The 25,088-nt window shown below is 41.9% G+C and overlaps 1 protein-coding gene across 2 annotated transcripts in view; it reads right to left on the bottom strand.

Moving 5' to 3' along the window:
* LOC138267333 (5-hydroxytryptamine receptor 3A-like) overlaps positions 1-25,088 on the bottom strand; it is a 332,166-nt gene that overhangs the window by 290,299 nt on the left and 16,779 nt on the right. The window contains exon 2 of one of the 2 annotated variants that reach the window (XM_069216206.1): positions 11,347-11,498. In XM_069216206.1, coding sequence (XP_069072307.1) covers positions 11,347-11,498 — 152 coding nt within the window. Of the gene's footprint in view, positions 1-11,332; positions 11,499-25,088 lie in introns of those variants that run through there. The other variant, XM_069216208.1, reaches the window with a different exon arrangement.

The raw sequence follows: 25,088 nt of genomic DNA, 5'->3' as shown, positions 1-25,088 counted from the left end.
ACCAGACATCCTCTTATGGTTTCTGAAAGCATACAAATGTTCAACTTGAGTTCACATATATCATTTTTTGTATACCCATATTAACTCAGCCAAGAAAAAGCTTCTAATTTAGTAGGCTGCATTGCACACAGGACCACAGGACAGCTACTTACATGTGCAAAGCAACAAGGTAATGGATGGAATGCTAATTCATGCACTCCATCAATCACCTTGTAGTTTTTGATGCCCTAAGTACGCTGGGTATACCCAGATGTGAGTCCGTGGCTCACTTTGCCACTGTACCTAGCTGAAAAGCTCTAACTAGGGTAAAAACGGTCCTAGGTTGCTTGTGTTCTGGTTCAGGGAGGACCTTGCCTGGCAGTTCAGGCTGGGATGTTCCTATGAGGAACAGGGTCAACAGTGATTTGCATATGTTTGGGTCCAAACTGGGGTGACATGGTTGCCAAAAGAACAATGTATTAGGAAGTGGCCTTGAGCAAGTGCCAGTGGCTGAAGTTAATTCAGGCATTCCATCCATCAACTTGTTGTTTTTGCATTTGTAGCCCTAAGTGCACTGGGCATACCCAGATGTGGGTCCCAGGCTCACTGTGCCACTGGAACTAAGCTGTACCTGGCTGAAGAATCCTCACCAGGGAGAAACCAGTTCTAGGCTGCTTGTTTTCCAGTTCAGGGACGATCTATCCTGGCAGTTCAGGCTGGACTATTCCCATGAGGAGCAGGGTAAAAACTGATTTATGGCTGGGTCCAAACTGAGGTGGCATGGTTAGCAAAAGAACAATGGATTGGGATGTGGCCCGAGCAATTGCCAGTGGCTGAGATTAATTCAAGCATTGCTTCCATCACCTTGTTGTTTTTGCATTTGCCACCCTAAGTGTGCTGGGTATCCCCAGATATGGGTCCCAGGCTCACTGTGTCACAGTAACCAAGCTAAACCTGGCTAAAGAGCCCTAACTAGGGTGAAACCAGTCCTAGGTTGCTTGAGTTTTGTTTCAGGGAGTACCTGACCCGGCAGTTTGGACTGGACTGTTTCCATGAGTATCAAGCTCAAGACTGATTTGCATATGGGGAGGTCGTCCAAAGTGAGGTGGAATGGTGGCAAAAAGAACGATAGAGATTAATTCAAGTATTCCAACCATCACCTTGTTGTTTTTGCATTTGCTGACTTACTTAGACGTACCTGGGGAGTTACCAGTAGCTCACGAGGTACTCCTTGGAGAATCTTGCTTGACTAAATACATGGCTGAAAGGTATATGTTGCAGAATATGAAACACCAAGTAGTACTGCATTTGTCCTCCGGATGGGGATAGGGGACAGCAGACGCAGTAGATCAAGTCGTTTTACAGGTGTTTGTATTCCGATATTCGGATTACGTTCATTGAAGGTTTGGAGAAGGGAGAGAATTCGACACGTAATTTATGTACATCAACAGCTGGAGCATGGAGAAATTTTGAAATGTCAAACTATTATTGCCAATAAAATGGCACAGTAATAAATGTCTGAAGATTTACTTTTCCTCATCAGTATCAGTCCAACGCAATCAACGTTCAACATGTTAACCTTGGTTTTTGAATCTTCATTTGTACTTAAACAATGATCAGGATTGGCTTCTAGATAATGTTCTCTTGTATGTTATACTTTGACGGGAGCATGATGAAGCCACTTACCCAATCTTTAACTGTACACATTAGGATTAAGGTCTGGATTGTGCGAGGATGTGATGTTTTCAAGAAATCAGTCTCGAACTCTACTTTGACTGACGTCACACAAAACAATATAATTGGTGAGTGCTCTGAGGAGTCCTCTACTTAGGATCAACATGATCCGTTTAGGGATTAAATCGAAAAAAAGAAGCAGTAACCGTAAATCTGTCAAGGGAAATGGTATATATTTGCTGATACATTTGTTGACTTTAGTATTTAAATTGTACACACAAGAGCCGAATGTGTTTGAAAAAGTCACATAAAACTACAGCATATTCATTAACATACAAAGCGGCAGAAAGTATTGGCTTTAAAGAAACTAAGAAGAGGCTGTGACTCTGAAAACATAAAGACCGAGAAAATTAAAAGTGGCGGATTTCTTTGGCAAACTACCACGAAACAGGAGTGCTCGTAAAAGATTGTCTGGGAGCGCTGCTTTGCAAGCAGTGGCAGGGACACATTCCCATTACTACTCACATAAAGACCCTACGCAAGGCCAGTGCAATGCAATGCACACATTAGCAATTACCACGTAAAGGACACAAAACTACTAGGTCAAACGCACTCGATAGATCAATAAATGCCAATTGCACTGATTCATTTTTGCCTTAGTGTATTTCACCAGAATTAGGTAGAGATTTAAATATTGGTCTATTGCCCTTAGGCCCAGTCTAAAAGCAAACTGGGTGTTGCTTAAAACATTATTTGTGGAGGCCAAATCCTTTAGATGGGATAATAAGACTGGGCCCAAGATTTTGGGATCAATCAGTGAGATTGGGTGGTGGCATACCGGGGGAAGACCTATCCCCTTATTAGGTCGAGCCTAGGCAGCGAGCATGCGCTGCCTGGAAGACCTGTTGCATTGAAAAAGGACTTTGCTCCCACCTGCTGATTACCACTGGTTTAGTCCAGTGTTGCTCTTCTTTGCTGCCTTCTAGGTTGTTCAGGCAGTGATACCTTACTTCTGTTTTTTGTAGCGGAGCACCGCTCAACTACAGGTCCCTTCCACTTGTGTCCTTTATCTGTTGTTGGGGCGAACTTTTTTTATTTGTTGCAGCGCGGCATGCTGTGCTTTATGTTTACATATGGCCAGTGCTTGAAATGGCAAAATAAAAGTGCAGGTACTCTGCGCCAGAGTACCTGCTTATTTCTGAGAAGTGCCGGTACTCTATAGTTAAAAGTATCACGTTTTTCTTGAGAAGTGGAGGTACTCTCCCTCTTAAAATAAAAAAGTGCCGGTACTCCTTACCAGACAGTACCGGCCCATTTAAAGCACTGCATATGGCAGCTGCTCCTTTCTTTTGTTCGGACTGACTCGTTTTTCATTGACTCGGCAAGCAGTGCCGCCCCCTCCCCCTCCCCTTCCACCGCCCTCCTGTCACTGCTGTCATCATTGTGTGGGCATCAGTGGCAATTCAGTTCATCTGCCTGTCCGGCGCCGTCCCCCACCACCTCCCGCCCATCTTTCCATTTGATTTAGATGTTCGCGCTGGGATGTATGCATACAGCGTGTCATCTTATTTTGGAATCAAACATTGTTTTATGTTTCCCGAAGTAGCAGCAAGATTGAAGATGCAGAAATACTTTGTATTTTGAAAACGTTTCTAGCTGGCTCCCTCTCCTGGGACTATTGCAGTTATTTGGGGTGGAAATGGTTACTCAGGCCCTCTACGGTAATCACTCAGAAAACCCACTGAGCGAAGAATGTCGCCACAGAGACTTCATGAAGTGGCCCCCTAAAAACACTGCGCTTCTGGAAAGGTTCATCTGCTGTTTATCTTCTTAATAATAAAACAAAGCGGGGGTTTATCTCCTTTTTATTACTGGTAAGCACTAATTTCCGTCATCGTATTTCGACGCCTGGTTGGGGAGTAGTAAGAGCTGTATAAGGCCCGTATTTATACTTTTTTTAGCGCCGCATTTGCGCCGCTTTTTGGCGCAAAACGGCGCAAACCTACAAAATACAATGGCATTTTACAAGTTTGCGCCGTTTTTGCGTCAAAAAACGACGCAAATGCGGCGCAAAAAAAGTATAAATACGGGCCGCAGTCTCAGTTGGTGCCGGCTGCTGCCTTTTTCACGGCGTGTGCCTCAGTGTAAAGTTCCCCACAGAAGGTGCCCCGGGAGTAGTAGGTCTGCTCGTCGGTTCGTACACACAGCTGGTACAGAAGGAGCAGAGCGACCCTAGACTTGTTGCTGCTCTACTAACGACCCCCCTTTCTCGACCACTCCCCCCCCCCCCGCCCCAAGCATCTCAGCAAATTATCCCTTGCTTACCTACATGTCCTGGACTAGGACCATTGCAAACAATAGATTTGTCCAGGTGCAGGCAGACTTGAGTCTGTTATATATATATATATTTTTTTAAATATAAGAGCCATATTGCAGCAGGGACCCCCTGCACCAGGATGTACCTGACGAGATTACTTTAACAAATTATACTTAATCTGTGTTCACCCATTATAATTCATATAGTGTAAACTTTTTGCTGTCAGAGACTCACAAAAAAGCGCCCTGAAGCAACACCCTCACTACTTAAGCGCTGTTAGAAAGAAACAATACACGATTTCACAAATGTAAATTCGGAAAGAGCATGTTCGTTTTACTTTCTGTTTCCTGTAAGACTAGGTTTTGTTTCATTCTTATAATAAGGCGTCACATTGTTCCTCTGCTTGAAAACATTAATGTAGTAAGTACATTTTAGCAATTAAAAAGATGAGCTTCATTTATGTCATAGGCGGTAGGCAGGCATCAGGAATTGTTTCCTAAATTTAATGTTTTTACGTCTGGCCTTTGTAGTTTGCTTATATAATGTACTGAAAAAATCATAAGTAAAAAATACATACATAGATGCATAGCTAGAAGGACAATACTTTATAATGCTGTTTTTCTTTCCATTCCCTATGGTTTTTAGGCTTCGCCTCAGACAGTGCATGACTGTCGCTTGTGAGACATTTTGTGCTTTGTTGGCTAGGGGCTCACTTATACAGCATCCCTATGCATTACAAGACATAGCTCCCATGAGACTTTTTGTCTGCACAGAGGCTCCCATGTCTGCATTATTTATGTGTCTGCATGCTGCCTCTCTCTTTCAAGTTGTCTGTCTTTCTCACCACAGAGGAAACAGTTCAAACTTCAAGCTGGCCGTCTTTATTTGTTCAGTGATGTTGTTAAGTGTATTTATGTAGCGCTTAATATTCCTGACGGACCATTGAAGCGCTTTTGGGGTAAGCTATAATTGTAATTTGTCTTTCTGGAAATGTGAGTCTGGGATGGATCTTCTTACACCTTGGGAGTAAAAAGAAAAAAAATAGGCCTTTCTGTTCATGTTGCTAAATATTTAATTCATTTGAAGGAATATCAACATTGGTGTCTATGATTGCACAGTGCTGCAGAGGCAGCATCACTATGTTTTCATAAATATCTTCATGCACTGCAACGTGCTTTCATAGAGGTACAGATCTCCTAGTGTTGCTGCTTGGTTTGAAATAGAAGCCAAGCCTCCCTTAACCATCTCCATAATAATGTGGTGTTAATGAGGGGGATCTGCATTCCTTAGATAAGAGGTGCAACTGGGACTCCTGGCGCACAGGAGTGAGCCAAAAGAAATGGAAACCAATTAATACTTATGGGCAGGAAATGTCTGTGATGGAACACAACTGAAGGGCATCGTATCGCCATTATCGGTAGCCTGCTACGGTAGTGGAGAATGGATTGCTGATAGCCAGCACATGTACTATTGCGCCTCTCTGCTTAGCGATCCATGGCCGTATGTTGTTTCTACCTCTTCCTTGTTGAGGCCGAGCGCGCTAGTGCTTTGACCTGTTGTAAGTATTGTGGGCTTTTAACCACACCCACTGCACACCCATCTCACACACGCTTGTTCGTGGGCTTGTCTTTCAAAAATCCTTTGTCATCATTGGTAAATGCTTATGTGTGTCCCTCCTTGGGGAAGGTTTGTTACCGCCTTGCAGACTGACCCTTTTACATGGATAATTGTATGATTGCCGATATGTTTGACTGCGAGCGAACTTCTTTTTTCTTTTGTGTCTCTCCTTTGTGCTCATGGCGGCAATGGTGCTTTGAATCATCTTGCTTATGTCAAATAATGTTTACTTTTCATTTTATGTGGCAAGAAAAGTCCAGTTAGGAATTTACAACACAATTGCTCTAACTGGAGGGAATGCAAGACCCATTGCATTGCAAATGCTTGTTTGAATACTGGGACCAGTATAACTGTCTTCAAAGAATCAGGGATAGGGCCCTGGGTTACTGCCCTAAAACCCAGTGTTAGTAGGGGGGGCCATAAGGGGTTATTGGGCTTAAAAATGACAGCAGGTACTCCATCCGGAGCCGGCGCCTTACCAGAGACACACTTTGAGATGGCGCTGATGACTTCATCCACAGTGATAGGGTTTTGTAACTCACGTGGGGTTACGAAGGACCAACGTAGGGTGCACAAATCAAATCTGAGACTCCATAGAGATGGTTTAACATATTTGCAGTCCTTAAGTATGTGGGAACTGTGTTTCTCCGTGTTAAACTTTCTAACAAAAAGTTCTCAGATACGTAAGAGATATGGACCATAACGCATTATTTATTGTGAGGCGGTCTTATGCACCTTTTATGCTTTTTGTTTATCTTGAGTTTGGGTTTTTTATGATATTGTGATGACGTTCGTAGTTCCAACGAAGAGCAACATTTTAATTAGGTAGCATTTTTTTAGGCTCATGCCCTTTATGCGCGCTTTATTTGGGCTTGGTGTTTGTACGATACCATGATGATGCCCGTTGTATTTGTGGTTTTGTAATAATTTGAAATTCGTAATTTGTTTTTATTTCTGTGTTTATGCTTTTATGGCCACTGGCCGAATAAAGTCTATTTTGACTGACTGACACAAAATCAAATCAGCGCAAAAAATGCAATTTGACCCACACAAAGTGGAGTTGCATCCAAACACCAGTATAATGTGCAAAGTGGACGGAACTGCTCAGCAACAACGCAAATAGTACCAATACTAATTCGAATGAACATTTCAGATTGTCACGACTTGTGCTGACACACAGCAAATTGGTGCAAATTGTTTGAGCAACCCAAAAAGCAGGTGCAAAGAAAGGGCAATAAAAATGCCCATAGAAAATTTACACTAAAACCACCACCGTGCCCCAACAGGCCACAGTGAGCAACAAAGGACGTGGTAAGATGGCAGCGCACACTCAGACTGCTGCAATGGTCAACAAATGAACACAGGAGAAGGCAGTGAACAGATAAACAGATTAAAACTATACAGGCTACAAAATTAAAACCCTTTGGGGAATACAGTAGGTAGTGAACACCATCACCCAATCCCATCTAGGGCTTTGTACATGAGACACAACCTTCAAGACAAATCAGCTTGCACACACCCCTGCCCATGGGTAGATTTCGTATTATGTGTAGTTGCATGCGAATTACACATATTGCATGTGGATGTATCACTCAGTTTTCATTTGGCCCATTACTTGTGACTGTATTCATTTGCTGCTAGGATTCCAAGCAAACGCTGGTCACTCATTAGCTGATCTGTCTTTCCCTGGAATCCTGTGGGCGTGTGCATTGTTTCTGGCCCTTGTCAACTTGGCATCGATTGTCAAGGGGTTTGCTCTGTGTAACACAGTGCTGTTTCAAGGCTACATTTGTGTCAACTTTATGCAAACAATTATTTTGCAGACGAAAGTTGCTTGAGGCAGTAAATGTAGAGGTTTAGAAGGTAAATGTCTGAATCAGCAGTTGTCTGGTTACTGTTTGTAGAGAAGTGTAACTGTCTACATTATTCCAATTGTGAAGTCTGCAGTTACATACAGATTTCGAGGTGCAGTGTAATGAAAGAAGAAAGTGAAAGCACTGAAAACTCTGTTTTTCCCAAGTGGGGCATCTACTTGTCCACTGCAGGGCTGCTACTTGGCTGAATAGACTGTCTAACCAGATTCAGTTATATGAAGGATCGTTCTAAGGAGGCCTCACAAGGAAGCCTTACTTTAATCTTAGAATTTGTGAAGACGTCAAACATCTTTTAAAGGCCACGCACATGCAGTCCTTTTTTAATGGCTACCATCAAACCCACTGAACCTCAATGAATTAGCCAGCTATAGCTGATGACCCATCTGCAGGAAGTAAAAAAAAAAAGGAGTAAACCAGCTACAAGAACATCCAACTGTAAACCTCATTCTACACCACTATTAATAGGGGTTCAGTCCCACTGGAATGTCACCATTAAAGTTGTAGAAAATGCTCTACTCATCGGAGAAAGAGGTGACCCTTGAATATTTATTGTTCTCATTCTCTCAGCAGCTTTGATCATTGCTCACTACCACTCCCTCTTCAAAATCATCTGAAAGTTTACGAGATTCCCTAAACAATAACACCAGTCCTTTTCCTGCTATACTATCAAGCACAACAAGTTCATATGAAGACATCTCACTGCCTTTGATTCAGTGACAAGGGGAATCCATCAAGTTTCCATCCTCTCCCCAGTGGTGTTCAATATGTGCATTCGGCCTTTCAAAACCTCCATGGTGCTTCTTCAGAGTCAAATCTTAAATACTGAGACAAAATGCACATGCATCGCCAACACCAATAAACAAGGCCACATTGTGTTTGATAACATTCAACTTTAATGGAATTGTCAGAAATCCAAATCTGAGTCTGACATAAATCCATAGAATAAGATGTAAAAGGGCACACTAATTAAACTACATGAATAAATCCTAAAAGCCTTTAACATAACAACCATATTGTTTAAAATCCATAAAGGATGTTAAATCAAAAAAGGCTGAAGCCACGCTGATGGCTTCTGATGTTCTATTTCTAGAACTCATAGATTGCTTAAATTCTAGAACATCTGCAATGCAATTACATACATCTCAGAATTTTCATCATGCCCCTGATGCAACCCATATCCTTCTGAGCATCAACCTATCATGGTTCATATCAATGATCCCTACTAGGGTACTGGAGACAACTAGCTAGAATAAAGCATAAGGGCTTTCAGTCGAAACATATGCAAACACATGTATCAAAAAGTGTTTTATAACTGTACTGCAGGATGTCAGCACCATCATAAATGCATCTCCCCTGCACCAACAAGTTCCTCAACAACTGAAAGATACCTTTGTGCCTCCTCACATCAAAAACCTTAGTTTATCCCAAAGTCTCATTCAGTTTCTGACCAATCTCAAGTATCTTCTTTTTAAGTAAGATCCTTGTGCCAGAGGTTACCCACCAACTTTAAGAGTTCATTGATTATAATAGCTGACTCAACAATTGACAAATTTCATCTTAGATCAGTTTAGGGTACATAATTAATATTAACTGACATCAGAGATAGCTTACTGCCTATGCAAGATGGGAACCAAACAGCAGTTCTAATCCTGGTGGATGATTCCTCAGTACACAGACTAATGTATGACCAGTTATATCTACACCCCTGGAATGACTGGAGGAGTATATCCTGCATAGTCCTGAAATAGATCAAAGATCTTTGAAAATACAAAGTCAAAAGGTGCAAAATTGACTCAACTAGGTCTACCATTTAAATGATGTCATGCGGAGAGCAACAAGGGTCAACCATCATCTCCTTTTTTTAAGAGATAGATGTAGACTCTAGCTTAGGTCACAGGCTAATACTAACTTTAACCAAGTCTGAGATGTATGCTGATGACACCCAGCTACTCCCATTACTGGAAAAAGGGAGTGCAGGACCAAGTTTGCATCTCAACCTACCTTACTCATATAATTTTCTGGTTTAAGCAGAACCTTGTATACTTTTATGTAGATTCTCTTAGTTGAAGATAGACCAGCGAAAGGGGCCCACTTCTGTGCAGTAGGCCCCAAGAAGAAAAAATATTTTGGATAGCGAAGTGTAGACTTTCCCTGATGCATTGATTCTCGACAAGGGACCACCCCACTCTGCAAAACAGTGCCATACCAGCAAAGGACATTAAAATTCACCATCAAGTCAACCTGTTTTACATAACTTCTGTGTAAACATCAGAAAGCATGATAATATGCACTTTATTATGGAGGGCCAAAGTCCAAAGCACCAAAATCTTGATTACCAAAAATGCTACTTTGGAGCCAAAGTAGATACCTTGGATTCATGGCAGAGTTACATTCCAGAATCAGAAGGTAAGATGTTTCACCTGGTTAAAAAATGTAAATAAATACTTAACGAGTTGGATTCTGCCAATGACAAAACAAACATAAATCTCTTGGCTTCATTAACTCTGACCTAGCTTTCAAACATGATTCACCAAAAACACAAACATAATTATGATACCAATCTTTCCCCCCTTCCGCCAGAAAGTAGTCTAGTGCAGCAGGAGTGACTCCAAATCTGATAGCCTCATCACACAGGCCATGAGAGTGATTAGAGGTATAAATCTGGATGTCAGCCACAGTGATATGTGTGTCAAAAATGTTACCACAAGGCCTCAGCCCTACCATTTTGATTCTATTATCAGCCCTATGTTTTTCATGAGATGTACCCAGGCCCCTTCCCAGTGACCTCTCTCTGAATTAAAGAGCACCCATTGAGGTGCACTAGAGAGTCTTGCTTTTCCTTCCTCCAGTGTGTCCCATCCAGCTCACAGGAATACAGCAATACACAAATCTTTCTGGAGACATTCTTCTACTTCCTCTCCTTATGTTCCTCCAGTCAGCCCCTAGTCTCCAAAAATGGAACCCAGAGTCTTCCATGTACTGTGCCCTTCACAGGCTTATATGCCCAATACATGCATATAATATACATGTAATGCACAGCACTGCATTATCTCTGTATTGTACCATTCACAGGCACACAAACTCTCAGCATGTCACCACACATGTACTGTGCATCACTTCACACCAAACAATGTAGCCCAAAGTTGCTTTAAGCACACAGTAGTGGAACTTTAAATGAGTGTGCCTGTTGGCCTCACTCCAGTGACACAGGGAAAAAGTATCTGTTCACTCCTACTGATAACCACACGGTAAGCTGCCACCACCGCACTGGTGCTGCTTAGCTCCTGGTAAAGGCAGAAGCATTTCACCACTATTAAGGTAGCACTTTGGGTACCCCTCCTGGGCCAAAATGTCCAGAATCCTTGAGAGGTAGCACTTTCGGTGCCCCTCCCGGGCCGAAAAGTCCACAATCTGTGAGAAAGGCCTATGTCATGGTATGCAAACATGATCCGTGTTCACCAATGACAACAAATATCAGCATTAAGGATCCAGACATCATTACAATTGGGGCACTCAGGGCAAAGGTACATGTCCACCACCATAAGAAGGACTTTTACATCACAACAGGGCCCTTTTTTGGCTGTTTGTGGGCCTACTTTATTGACTGCTGGGCCGTTTTTTACTGTTGATTTCACTGATGTTACAATTAACATTGCCTGCAGCAAGATCAAATCCATGCAGTCTGACATACTTTGCAAAACACTTTTACAGGGTGGCTTTACAAGTTCAAAACTGCCCCAATTTACAAACATGGACCACTTTTTTAGCTTTCCAACTTTCTAATGGGGGCCACTTTCACTCTTGGTGCCCAGACCTATATTCTGTCCCAGTCCGACCCTGATGAAACAAGTGATTAAGGAAGTTTAAATACCTGAACATTCTCACCATATCAAGAACAGCTTCCAAATCGATATCAATGCTGATTAGAGAGGGCTCTTTCCAGTCTTTGACAGGACGGCCATGTACCGGGCGGCTCTCAGAATCCAAACTTAGATTGGAGATCAAAGAGTCGTAACTGCAGATCTTCTGACTGATTCCTGTTGGACGAAAAAGAGACCTGCTTTTAAAAGCGATGCATACAGTGGTGGGTTGATTTGCGAGCAAGTAATTGATATTTCCTCAAGTTACATGAAGTTTTATGAAGATTTTACCATGCACTAGAAACTGGTGATGTGCAGTTTAAACATATTTGTAATCAGAAGTCAAATTTGTCCAATGTCAAATGTGATTCCATGTAGATAATTGTGTTGCTCTTGTCAGGATATGTACACTCTACGCTTTGTCTGTACAGTGGTGACTCATGTCTGCTGATATAATTCTGGTTGGAAAAACTCTCAGGACTATGTCTCACCCCCACTGTGGTTCTTCATCCTAACTCACTAGGTTTCACTGTGGTCTAACACCTTACTCTCCAGTCCTATATTCAAGTTTACCATCTTGAACTTAGTTTGGTCATTTAATATAGTTCAAATGTTCACCAGAGATTAAGATGTGGCGCATCCTTTATTCCTCTTAGAAACTGATGGGGGAGGCTTTCTATTTACATGTATTCCCGAATCCTCTCTTGTTGTGATCAAAGCAATCCTTCACTCTGCCTAAACAATCATAGTCCACTATGCCACGTCTCATCAAGCTTCATTCACTTCTCTTCGAGTCACCGATTACACCAAATACTCTGATTTAGCTTGAAAGCTTCTCATCAAGAGCAAATCTTCAGCTTAAAAGATAAGCTCTGTACTGTTGCAGGTTGGAGGTGCACAAAGTGCAAATTACATCTCAATGTGGAATTGTTTGTAAGAAAGAAAACCAAGAGTCAGAAACAATGTTTCTCTTGGTGTTCTTAACAAATCTGGAACCAGAAGAAACCCGCATAGCCACAAATCTGATGCCCTTTTGGAAAGTCCAGAATACTTAGATCTTCAAAAAACACCCAACAGGTGACCAACATTTCTCTTTCCTTGACCACACTAGTTCTACCATTTTATGAGTAGTTATTAGTAGTTCTTAACCATTATATCAGAATTTCAAAGGGATCTCCTTACCCCAAAGCGAGGGTTATTGTCTATTGATAGCCAAAACAATAATTAAAGGAGCAAGAGAAGGAGCACAAGGTGGATGTCTGAGGTGCAGCACAAGAATAACCAGACAGAATTAGACAGTCAAGTAAACAAGCAATAGCAAGTCAATAGGTATCACCTTGGCAAGTCTGCAATGTTGTTTTATATTTATTTCTCCTTTTTGTGCAAAAATATGCACTATGCATAAAAAGTGATAAAAAGTAAAACTCCCACCTTCTAAAGTTGGTGTGCATATGGTTGCAAATAGAAAGTATGTAAAAAATTACAATTCACAAACTAAATTAAATTTTTTAAAAAGAAAGTGGATGTGAAAGCAGAGACTGGCTTTCCAGCCATGGCAGTGAAGTGGACGACTCTAGACCGGATGTGCACATGTGCAAGAGCAAAATGCAATCATTCAAATAAAGAAATTCAATGGCTGAACAGAGATAACCCATTGTACAACAACAAACAAGGAGTTGATGGATGAAATGGTTAAATCAGTATCAAACACAGCCTGTCACTCGTGCCTCATTGCATCTTTTTGCACCCACTATGTCACTCTAGATTGGGACCTGCTACATGCAAATCACTCTTAGGTCTGCTCAAATACATCCCAGCCCAAACTAGTAGGCCTCTCCAGATGGGAACAGAAGTATCACACAGGCAATCCCAGGCTGGTTCTGACCTACTTCTGTCTTGTCAGTAATGTATAGCTTGATTCCTGTGACACAGTGAGCATAGGATCCACGTGCCGGCACCCTGCCATGCTTATGTCTATTACAACAAACAGCAAGGTGATGGAAAGAATGCTTAAATTAATCCCAACCACAGACAGTTGATCAGGTATACATGTCTCACTCTGATCTCTCTTTGTTTCACTCTCTCTTTATTCCCCACTTACTGCAGTAATAAAGAATGAGGAGCAGATGAAAGTGACATAGGTCAGCAGCAGCTGTGGCCCTTCAAAAACCGGCCTCCAAAGGCTCCATATCCCCATGGAAATGCCAGGTGTGTTAAAAGCCAGTCTGGCCATGACAATAGCTGCACTCCGCTGATGAAGTCTCATGAAGCTTAATGGATTATCTAAGAACCTAGCAACAGAGTGTTTTCATTTCTACACATGCACACAATGTCACACTTGAGGTTTTCAATTCTGGCCCGCATGATGTCTGGTGATGAGTGGGTGGCTTTGTTAACATCCAGTTGATCCGGTGTGTCAGGGTGCATATTCAATGTCTATTTTTTTAATATTTTCCTGTGTCACTCTGACAATACGACAGTAAAACAGAAACAGGACAAAACACAGATACTGCAGCTGCCACAAATTTGTGGACTGTGGCCTGGGTTCATATGACCAAATATACAGTGTAAGGAAATTACTCTTTTTGCATGATCACTCACAAAGTTTTGGACTGATGCTGCTGGTTTTTCAACTCTGAGAGTGAACTGAGGCCTGCTAACCGGACCTCAATGCCAGTGTTCTAAACTCTTACAAATACTTATAATGCCTAGTTTATGGTACTAGGGGTACCCAGGGCATGTATGTTAGAGTGTCCACCCAGAGCTGCAGCACTGTTTGTGCCACCTTGAGTGTGACATAGTACATAATGCTCAAAGCCTGCTCCTGCATCCTGGAAGGGCAATTTTAAACTGCTAGTTTGACTTTGCCATTTAATTCAATGGCAAAGCCCCCACTTCCCTTAATAATATAGATAAGTCTGCCATTAAGAAGGCCTATCGAGCCCTAAGGCAAGGAGCTGTATATTATTAAGTGAGACATGTAATTGAAGATGTCCAATAGGAAAAGTTAGTAGGACTTTGGCTAGTGCAGAGTTATAGGGTGACATCTCAGCCCTGCTAACCTTTTAATCGACTACTAAAGTGGGTACTTCAACATATCAAATTCATTGTGAAAATAAACCAGACTTGATGCCCAAGTCAAATTTAATGTCACTTTTAAGGATACACATTTAGAAAACTGTCACTCTGTTGTCAGATATATCCAGAAGCCATTCACAGTTGCTGGCCTCCAGACAGCCTTCCGCTGAACTGGGGAGTTGTATGAACGACTTCAAGATTCAGGAAAAATAGAGGCCTGCCTTAGAGGTAGGTGTTACCTCCCCCTTGCAGGGAGCCACACAGGCTGTTGGCCCAAAAGGTGAGCTTCTAAAAAGAAGCAGTGTTTGGTGGACAAATGGTGATCACACTTAAGAAGGGCTGCCCCTTTGTTCAGGTAGATGGACTGACGGCTGGAACAGAGAGGGAAAACCAGTTACCAAACCATTTTTTCTGTGCTTCACATGTAGCCACACCTCTAGGGTGAGCTATCAAGCTTCTAACAGCCAAGGAAGGGTTTGGACAACTTGAGAGTGGGTAGAATAGTGTACTCTGAGATTTCTACATGCCACTCTTTTTTCTTAAAATTGTTTTCTTCATATTTTATATATTCCTGTAAGATATAGCATTCAAATGCATTTCGGCACAATTTGTGTTGCACTTTTGGTGTGTACTTGGTTTATTTCTAGATGACACACATACCGAATGTCTTCATTGGGTAGGAGGGATCCTGGTAGCTCATTAGCTAGTGACTGCATCATCCTCCCAGGGCACATTCTTGACATAAATAAGGCATCCTGGACCTCAAATCACATCTGGACTGGAGAAAGGACCGAAGAAGGACTGCTATGCTGACCTATGGATCTAGCAAGAGAGGCTGCACCAACCACTGGACTTCACATGCTGCTCCTTTGGCTAGTGTGAAAAGGATTGTGCCTTGGTGCCCGATTCTTGGAAAATTCACCCCAGGGCCCCAAATAGAATGGTGAACTTCAAGGGTCAGTTGGCTGACCCTCTGTTCCAGCACCCAGGCCATAAAAGCTTAAGTAACCCATTCTGGCTGGTCAGCAGCCATCCTCAAGAAATTGACACTGACCACAGAGGTGGGGTCAAGAATACCTCTTCTCGCCACTTGAAAGTAGCACCTGTGTCTGCTGGACCCGAGAGAATTCACAGAGCGTGGACTGGTTGCCAAAGATGGATGCTAACTCTCACCAAAAGAAGCCATTGGACCCGCCGCTGGACCCAGCCACTGCTTGAATTCTACTGGCTCAAAGATTACTTCAAGGGACAGCAAATCCTGTAGCCAAAGTCACGCCACCTTACCCATGGACTGAGGAATAACCGCAAGCACAACACCCAGAGCATCTTTCATCACCTCAGCATCCTGCATCCCCAGCAACAGGACCACTCCATTTCGGTCTATGGCAGTTCCACTTTAAAGTGTGGAACTGGACTCGAGACTGCTGCGGTGACCAGGTAACTGTCTAAAACGCACTCTCTGGCTCTTCCAGACTTTTATCCTGTCAAAATTGGTCAACCAAGTCTGGCCAGAGTAGTCAAACATAATACTTTCAAACTTTACAGTTACCAATGCGTGTTTGCACTTGGATTCAAAATCTGAGATTTACGTTGTATTTCAACATCTATGTATCAGGATACCTCAGGTGGATTTTGCTCACCTTGGTGTCTAAAAATTCATAAAAATATAATCTATTTTTACAAATTGGTCTCAGATTTATTTTGTGCTGTGTGACTTTCATATTGTGGTGTTTGGTGCATCTACATACTTTACACTAGTTCCATTGTTTAAGCCTTGTTGCTCGAAGTCATAGCTACCCAGGATTAAGGTAGGAGTCTCACAAAGACAGGACCCAAGATGGTTTTTGTTAGCGTATTACACGGGGTGTCTCACAACCACACCATATAACACACCACAGTCCTCACATACAGTGCATACATTTTTCAATACAGTCAACCAATACAGTCTTAGGCCCTTAATCTGTGTAAGGTGGTAACCCAAGGTTGGTCCCAAACTTCCATTTGTGCCCTAACCTCTTCACAAATTCTCCTCAAGGTTTTTTTGATAGAATGATTTGCTCCAAATAAAACCTACTATGAATCATAGGGATAAATAGTTCACATTTGAGTTTGAGCACCTGGAAATGTGGTGTAAAAAGCGTAATTAGCCCATTATCCCACATTGTAGGTCAGAAAATAAGAATGGAGCACAAATCACATAACTGATGATTGTCATCCCCAGCAGTATGAGTATTTAGTAGATTCTCTATTTGTGTCTTGAGGAACATGCAAATTAAGGCTCAATCACTATGAGAGCCACAGGGGCATGTGCCTTAAAATGAACTGTGCATATTTTCAAGAGTTCCCATATTGTATGTGGCTTAGCGCTATTAAAAATGAATGATTGTAAAAGGAAATCTCACAGAACACAATTTAAGAGATTGTTTAGGGTATCATTAGGGTAAGACCCAGAAATTACTGGCTCCCGAATGGAGGTTGATACTGTTAGAAGCATGATTCTAATAATGATGACATAGCTACTCTGCCTATCCACATATTAAACCGACACACTTATAGGGTGTAATCTAAAGAAACTGCAGTATCGTATTTCTACCAACAATTTTCCATGTATACTGGCCTGCCAGATTCAGTATGGTGTACTCTGAGGTTTTGAAGTAGCATCACTGCACCATTTGAGAAATGGTGTGTGAAGATGACCAAGACTCATACCCTCAAAGTTATGGCCAAGCCTAAGATACTGGAGAAGCTGTGCTGCTGAGCTCTGCTGAGAAGATGAGGGCTTCGATGGCCATGCAAGAATAGGAACTTCTCTGACCTGGAGAGCAAACATAAGGAAAATCTGACTGTGGCCTCTGTAAAGGATAACTCGAGAAAGGGAAGCTACCAGGAGTGATTAAGGATATGTGTCAAAGCTGGCTGCAATCAAATCGGCGGGCCGAGGACATGCAGTATCCAGAAAAGGACAGTACCTTTGGGGGTCCTGTACTGCTATTCAACCTGCTCAGATTCTTTGCTAGCCGATGTCTCCCATTTCTGAGAAGGACAAAGGGGTTTCTCCTTTTTCAACCTAAAGCCTTATAGGAGTATCCCGTTGGTTTATTCAGGACACCCTTTGTTGCAAACCAATTCAACCACTGTGCACCGACGTATGGTTCCAGAGATATCAGTGTTTCGAAGTCTGACATCACCTCGTCATTACACATTAGATTCCTAAAGCCTCATGTGTGCCCCAACAATTTTAACATTTTGACTCTGACGAGCATTTACAGTGGTTTCTGTTCCAAAAGATTGACCATTGTCTTGGGTGCTGTTCACAAAGTCAATCTCTTCTTCACGAGCAGTTGGTACCCTGAACATTGACCAGCATGTTTTGACCTTCACTCATCCCCTGAATTGTAACCAGCAGCACCCATTTACCAGCACCAGAGCCTGTAGCCCTTGTAACCAGCTACTCACAAACTGGAGGTGCTACCCACTCTAGCCGTTATCAACCAGTAACACCCTTGGTTGCGTTTTGGTGTCCCAGTTCATGTCTGAGGCTGATTATTGAGCGTTGACATGATCTATGTAGCTCTGTTACAGACCCACTGAGCTGACATCCTTGACACCGTGAATGACATTCATTAACTGCTTACCCAGATGAAATGTCTACACTAAAAGACAGTATATGTACATTAGTAGCTTTTCTTTTGCTACTTGATATCCAATATTATGCTTTATGTACATACCAGAGCCAATATTCTTCTTTGGTCCTATGACTGTTTTTATTTAATATTTTTATTTATTATTTTTATATCTCTCTATCTTCTGTGTGCCATCTTTAAAAAAAGAAAAAAAATATCCTGTGGCTTCTAAACTAGGACAAATGGCAGACATTTCACATTAGTTCAGTTACATTGTTGCAAGCAGGGCTCTTGACAGGTTTTAGGAGAGAAAGCGAAACGTTTTTAAATCAATCCACTTCTTTGGGAATCTAAATATTGCCTTTCCTAAAATTGTGCTAGTAAATGAATTGAGTCTCAAAAGTAAAGGACAATAATTAGTTGTGGTGGGATCCTCCTGCCTCACATTTTTCAATTCTGAGAAGGAAACAGTCCACCCAAAACTCAGAAATGAGGAATGGGAACCATAGAGATTTCAAATGGAGCAAATTGGATGCAGAGAATTTAAGAATATGCACCCTGCCCCAAGGCTAGAAGTGACATGTTAAAGACAAAGCCATGTATGAATGTCTTCGATTGCCTGGCTCATATTTTAAGAGGATTTTAGCTTTTTCTGGAATTACAAACATAAGCATCACACGTGGTTTAGCTGAGACACTGGGTGCAGCCCATTTACTAATCTATAGCTGATGGACAGAACATTGAACTGTAGGGAACTGTCATTAATTGCAGTCAGTGCAAAACATGTGTGAAGGGTCATAGGAGCTAGACAATTCTTGTGCAGGACGTTCTGTTTTCCTTTAGTGCACCTAATTTTCACACACAGAAAGGAGCCTGCATTTGGTCCAATCGAAACAGAAAGAGAATACATTACAGAGAGGTGTGCTGGGCATTCGTTTCTCGGAGAGTTCCAGCTTTTCCCTTCTGAAATAAATTGTGTTCAATAATTTCCTCAAATCGAGCCCTAAATTCTTCATAATTCAAAGTCATCATTTCTGTGATTTACCAGACGGTTGCCTTCCTCAATGGGAAGTCTCCCTGAATCTAGTTTTTTTGTGAGAAACATTGTTATTTCGGTGGACTCTGACCTCTCTCTCACCCTCCGCCCCCCACATCTCATCTGTCACTAATAATGACAGCTACGTGTTAACTGCAAATCTGGTTTCTTGTCTTTCAGCATTGTCTTCTCTGAGTGTGTGAATGTTTAGCTTCCAGGTTGTATTTCAGCAAAATATGTTTTTCTTGCTCTTCCTGTCCGTGCTGATCAACGCCTAAAACCCCGCTAAATACAACTACTGAGAGCTCCGTTTGGGCCAAAGAAAGTAATCCGTCTCGCCTTACATCGAAGATACTCGCTATAGGTTTAGTCACGCCTGTATGATTCCTCTTGACTCCAGCACACAAAGGTATGTCTGAGGCGCCATGCGGGGCAGGGGAGGGGAAACAAGCACTTGTGTCATGGCCCTTCTCTCCAACCAGAAGAAGACCTGTATGGGGGTTTACGGGCAATCCTGCCAAAGACCCGGCCAGTGATGGTGAGGTCCCTGCAGCGAGCCACCGGTCAGTGCACACGCACAAAATGTAAAAATACATAAACCCTAGGTTTATATTATGGTCAAACCTATTACTGAATATACTAGCAAAACAGACGTAAGAAAGATAATAGATCTAAGATAGATATAAGAAACACAACAGTGAACATTACTGAAATATACAAGATAAATCACCCTAGCATTATATATTTACACATGCACTCCCTATGTATCCTAGCATCTTAAGTGCTTGCAGCTAACATTCTTCTAAAACGCAAAAAGTGAGAAGCAAGAGCCACATATCTGTATTAAGTCTGGGTGCAGCCAGGACTTATACCTCCCATGTATAACTCTGGAGTATACCTAGGGAAGTTTCTAGCTCTCCTTGTACCTGCAGCTCCCTAGACATTATAGCCCGCCACATTCGGTATGCTGAACAATGTGCCCTGCTGCTGAGTGAAAAAAGTGCTTGAAAAGGTGTGTGAGAACTTCATGTAAAAAATTATGCTGGAGTAACACTCACCCATAGAAGCTACTGGCTTGTTGTGCTTGTCTCATAAACCTCGTGGTAATGCTAACTCAAAGCACCACTCTCTAACGCGAACCCTTCATGGGACTACACCCTTCACATAGTACTTTGTCAGAAGTCCAACAAAAGCGTGTGACTCACTCCCTTGTAATACAAACAAGTCTAAGACGACGTTAGTCTAGTTACGGCAGCCGTGATTCGATGTACAGCTGGTTACCTGAAAAGTGTAAATGGGTGATAACAAGATAAACATGTTTATTTAACAAATCCATTGTGCCTTCACTCAGTCTTCTAAGCTTTTAAGTAAGATGTATTCCTTGAGTGCTTCATGGGCAAAGTCATCACCCAGTACTTCGTGAAAAATGTACATAGCCAACCCCAAGTAACACAGTTCACACTATTTGGGTACGATGCATTATAAATGTATTGAATGGAATGTACATGTAAGGTTGGTAGACAATTATAAGAGATTCCATAGCATCAGGCTTGTGATGCACACCATTGAAAGATCTTCTCTCAACCTGACAAACAAATACATTATAGCCTTAGAACCCGCCGTAGCGGGCTCTACCGGCCGTTAAAGGCCCGCTCCCACGTTAAAGGCCCGAGCCAAAGGCGAGGGCCTTTAACAAGGGAGAGGGCCTTTAATAGCCTGTAGAGCCCGCTACGGCGGGTTCTAAGGCTATTAGAACATTCTGCCACTCAGGGCAGAATGTTCTATTAAATAAAACAAATTCCTCACGGAGCCCGAGGGGCTTAATAATCCCCTCGGTCTATGTGAGGCTTTGTTCACAGCTGTTGCTGTGAACAAATCGAACATTGGAATGTTGGCTCCGGGCTTTTACCGGCCAGTAAAAGCCCGCAGCACTCCATTGTTTTCCATGGAGCTGCCAACGTTCCACTGTTCTAATATGTGTTAATACCTCACTGAGATATCTTACTGTACCCATAGTCATAGTAGTTTCTTCTTCAATAGAGTTGTAACCTACTCAAACCTTTAGCAGTTGTATCACACTGCCGTGCCTCTGAAGGCATGAATTAGATGAATCCTGCCGAGCTTCTAAACATAGAGATACCTAGAGGTGCCAATTTCTTCTACCAGTTGAATACAATGAAGTCGACTTTTAAAATATTGACTACATTAAAGTCTAATTGAAATCGTCAGGGTATTAATGTTGTGTCCTTCATTATAACATATTACAAATACAAAAAATTCTAATTTTAAAAGTCATTTTTATTACATGCATTTTTTAAAATCATTTAACAGTACCCTAATAACCCTTTAGTATCACTTAGTGCTGCCAATCCCTAAACCCCTAAAGCCCCTAAGTACATCGCATTGCTACCCTTTCTGTCCTTAAAGCAATTTACTACCCTCCCTGATCTTTAAAGAACCCCTTAATGCTACCTTTTATGAACCTTAAAGCAATTTACTACACCTTAATGCTGCCCTTACCTAAGTCCTAAAGACCCCTCACTATACATTAACACACCCTCGAACTTAGAACACTTACTACCATCAATGATACCCTGACATAAACCCTAAAATCGCTTACTATCCATTAACGCTACCCTTCCCTAAACCCTAGGAAACCCCTGCTACTCATTAATGCTACCCTCCCCAAATCCTAAAAACCTTTAACACTACCTTTCACTGAACCTAAAAACTCATTACTTTCCCTCGTAGCTACCCTGCTGTAAACCCTAAAAACGTTACTACAGCTCAATGCTACCATTCCCCAAACCCTAAAACCACATTACTACCTCGTCATACTGCCCATCCTTGACACCTAAAATCACCAAACTACCTTAAAGTCCTTCCCTGAACCCTAAAAGCCTATTACTAACCATTAACACTACCTTTCCCCGAACCCTAAACAAACATTACTGCCCCTTAATGTCACCCTTCTCTGAACCTAAAAAGTCCTTACCTACCCCTTAATGCTACCAATCCCTGAAACCTACCAACCATTTATTACACATTAAAGCTACCCTTCCCTGAATCCTAAAAACCCTTTACCAGTCACCATCCATTTCTCATCGCATTGTAAATGCTTCCTTCTATCTTAGCAGGAGGATATCCTCTCCCATCAAAACGATTTTATAGGTAGCATTCCACCTTCTTTAGGAGAGATAATATGCAATTAGCAATAGAGCTATCAAAACACCCGCCTCTCTTCTACCTTTTTTAACATAACTCAAAAAGGTCTGAGAGCTGCTTAATTTTACTGAAAGGTTCACTGTACTGCTGTGTAATTATATTCCCATTTTCTTTAAGGTCTTCTTTCCCCTAACAACAGCATTTACTGAGACTGTCAGAGACTCTCTCTAGCTCTTTATCTAGATACCTATGCACTGAGCACTACATTTTGTGAACAATTCACCCTCACAAACGCTTTCAGTTCTGCCCATTACTACCTCATCAGCATTGAGGAGGTTAAACCTGCGATAAGTGAAACTAAATTTGGGATCTTGATTGTTCATTTGCATTCCTGCTGTTCTAGGCTTCACCTTTTCCACTCAGTACCATTGAAGGTGCTCTGAGAAAGTCCCTAGGTGGGTTATGCACAGATTAACCTCATAGTTTATGAAGGTTCTTCTGAGCCTCGAGGAAACAGCCTACACTTTGTCTTCAACCTCCTCCCAAGTTTTCACGGAGCTAAATGCTTCACACTCACTTTCACACAGCTTTAAGTCAGAGCCAATTTCAATATCCCATGGTGAGATAACAGGCTCTCGGCTTTTGGTCAGTACCAGGCTCAACATTATGTGATGGCCTCACATAGACTCTGCATTACTGGCTGGCCTCAGAACGTTCCCTGGCCTTCAGGCGTGGGAGGCGAATCTCCCTACTGGTATTGATAGTGTTCTGCACAACAGGTGATCAGCTAAATAATGACAATCATTCACATAAAATGAGTTGATTTGTCTAGCTGTACTATTTTGTTTTTCTTACGATTCAAAAGTGAGAGGCATGATGTCTTGGCTTATACCTTTCTTCAGCTTAACTTTGAATGTACGAAGAGCAGTAAATCTTCATTTGCAATCTTAGTGAAAAAGACTGCAAAATCTTTTCTACCCATGAAAAACATTGTTTTCATGTGAAGAAATATTTTAATCTAAACAAAGAAATGGGGTGTTTAGTACAGTTCTCGCCTTCGGGAGATCATATGGGGTGTTTCGGACAGTTCTCACCTTCAGGAGATCATTTATGCTTAGAATGGCAATGGGTGTGGACAAATCGCCTTCTTAGCACATTTCTTTTTACAAACAAATTAGAAGATAGAAGAAACCAGAAACCTAGCTTGCAAGAGACATGCTCCATGTCTGCGATTGAATGCGCAGGCCAACTTATTGTTGATCTTATGCCCCACCACTTTTAAAGTTTACCAACCACCCCTGGACACAAGCCCACACGCACACTTGAACAAAAAGAAAACACACATTTAGGAAGGGCGCATTATGATGACTACGCACACCCCAAGGGCACCAGATGTAACGTGTTGTGCACTTCACTGCTGTATTTTATGCACTGAAATATCAACGGGCGGCACGCCCTTTCTACTCCTTGTGACTTTTCTTTGCAAGGACCGGTGCTTTAGGCTATTGTGTAGGGAAAGCCTCTTCCTTGGGCTCAGTTCAGAGACTGAGGTTGTCCCACTTTCAGATTTTGAAGAGTGGATACCACTGCAACCCCGTCAACTTGCCTGCTTATCAGACCCAGATAGCAAATACACATCCTGCTCCAGACACTCTGTGGGGACATGCAGAAGGGATGAATTTGTTAATGATTGGCATTATTTAGCTAATCTGCTGTGCAGAAAATTATCAATAACAATAGGGAGGTTCGCCTCCCACACCTCGAGGGCCTAAGGGATGGCACACCCATGACAAGTACCCAGGCCATTTTGCAATATTCCACCACAATACCCTTTAATTTCATTAAAACTAATAAAGAGGTTGAGCTTTCAGGAAAGTGCTCCTGCCCCCTCTCTTTTAATGGGATGTTTGTGCTCTCAAGCGGGTGCCAACGGCAGTGGTCAAAATGCATTAAATAAAATATGGTAACTATGATGCTGCATGCAGTGGGGGGTGGTTGGGTCAGTGAACGTGGGGGCGGGGCAAAATTGTGGCAAAAAAAAACAAAATATTCTGTGAGTTGTTTTTTTTGTATTTTACTGTCAGGTAGCTACATATAAAAAACATGCAGCCTAAATGAAAATTAAATAACAAAGTTGTTACTTAATGAGAAATGCCTTATAGTACATTATTAACCTGTCTTAGTTAATGAACTGGAGAGGTCTGTGTGTAACCAGAAAGCCTCAGAATTAAATCTTGGTTGGTGCAGTGGAGAGTTGTGATTTGTATATTTTTAGTGCCTTTGACAGAAAGCACTGTGAATACGTAAATTAATATTTTAGGCTTGCATTACAGTCAGTATAAGATAGACTGCTACAAAATGAGCAAAAAGATTTATAATAAAATGGGTGCTTCCAAAATCAAAATTTCAGTAATACTCAGATTGTACATAATGCAATATTTTTGTTTACATTACTGTTTCTTCAACACCGTCAGGTGTAGTAAGTGCTACATAAATATAATTATGATTAAAAGTAGGACCATCACAGCTTAGTTGTTAACCCTTTGCACTACCGCTCAAAAAGAATAAATCTTTGTCAGCTCAAAGCTTCAAGTGATTCGATCAAGCAAAGCCAGTACTGGCTCCCATGTATCCTTTACATTTGCAATTGCCCTTTACATTTGAAGATTAACTGGTAGTATACATTTGCATTTCTTTCAGACAAACGGGCACCCAGGCAGGAAGGCTTGTTTACCTGTCTGCCCAACTTCAGTTTCACAGCACAGGAGATTCTCTGAATGACATTTCAGCTGAAGCTTTTAAACTACCAGGTTGTCTTTTTACAAAAGGTAGGGGAATGTTTTTTCATAAATCAAAAAAGCATGG

Source organism: Pleurodeles waltl, chromosome 12 (assembly GCF_031143425.1).
Source record: "Pleurodeles waltl isolate 20211129_DDA chromosome 12, aPleWal1.hap1.20221129, whole genome shotgun sequence".
Lineage (NCBI taxonomy): Eukaryota > Metazoa > Chordata > Amphibia > Caudata > Salamandridae > Pleurodeles > Pleurodeles waltl.
The sequence above is the reverse complement of the archived record's forward strand: the minus strand, read 5'-3'. Positions and strand labels throughout refer to the sequence as shown.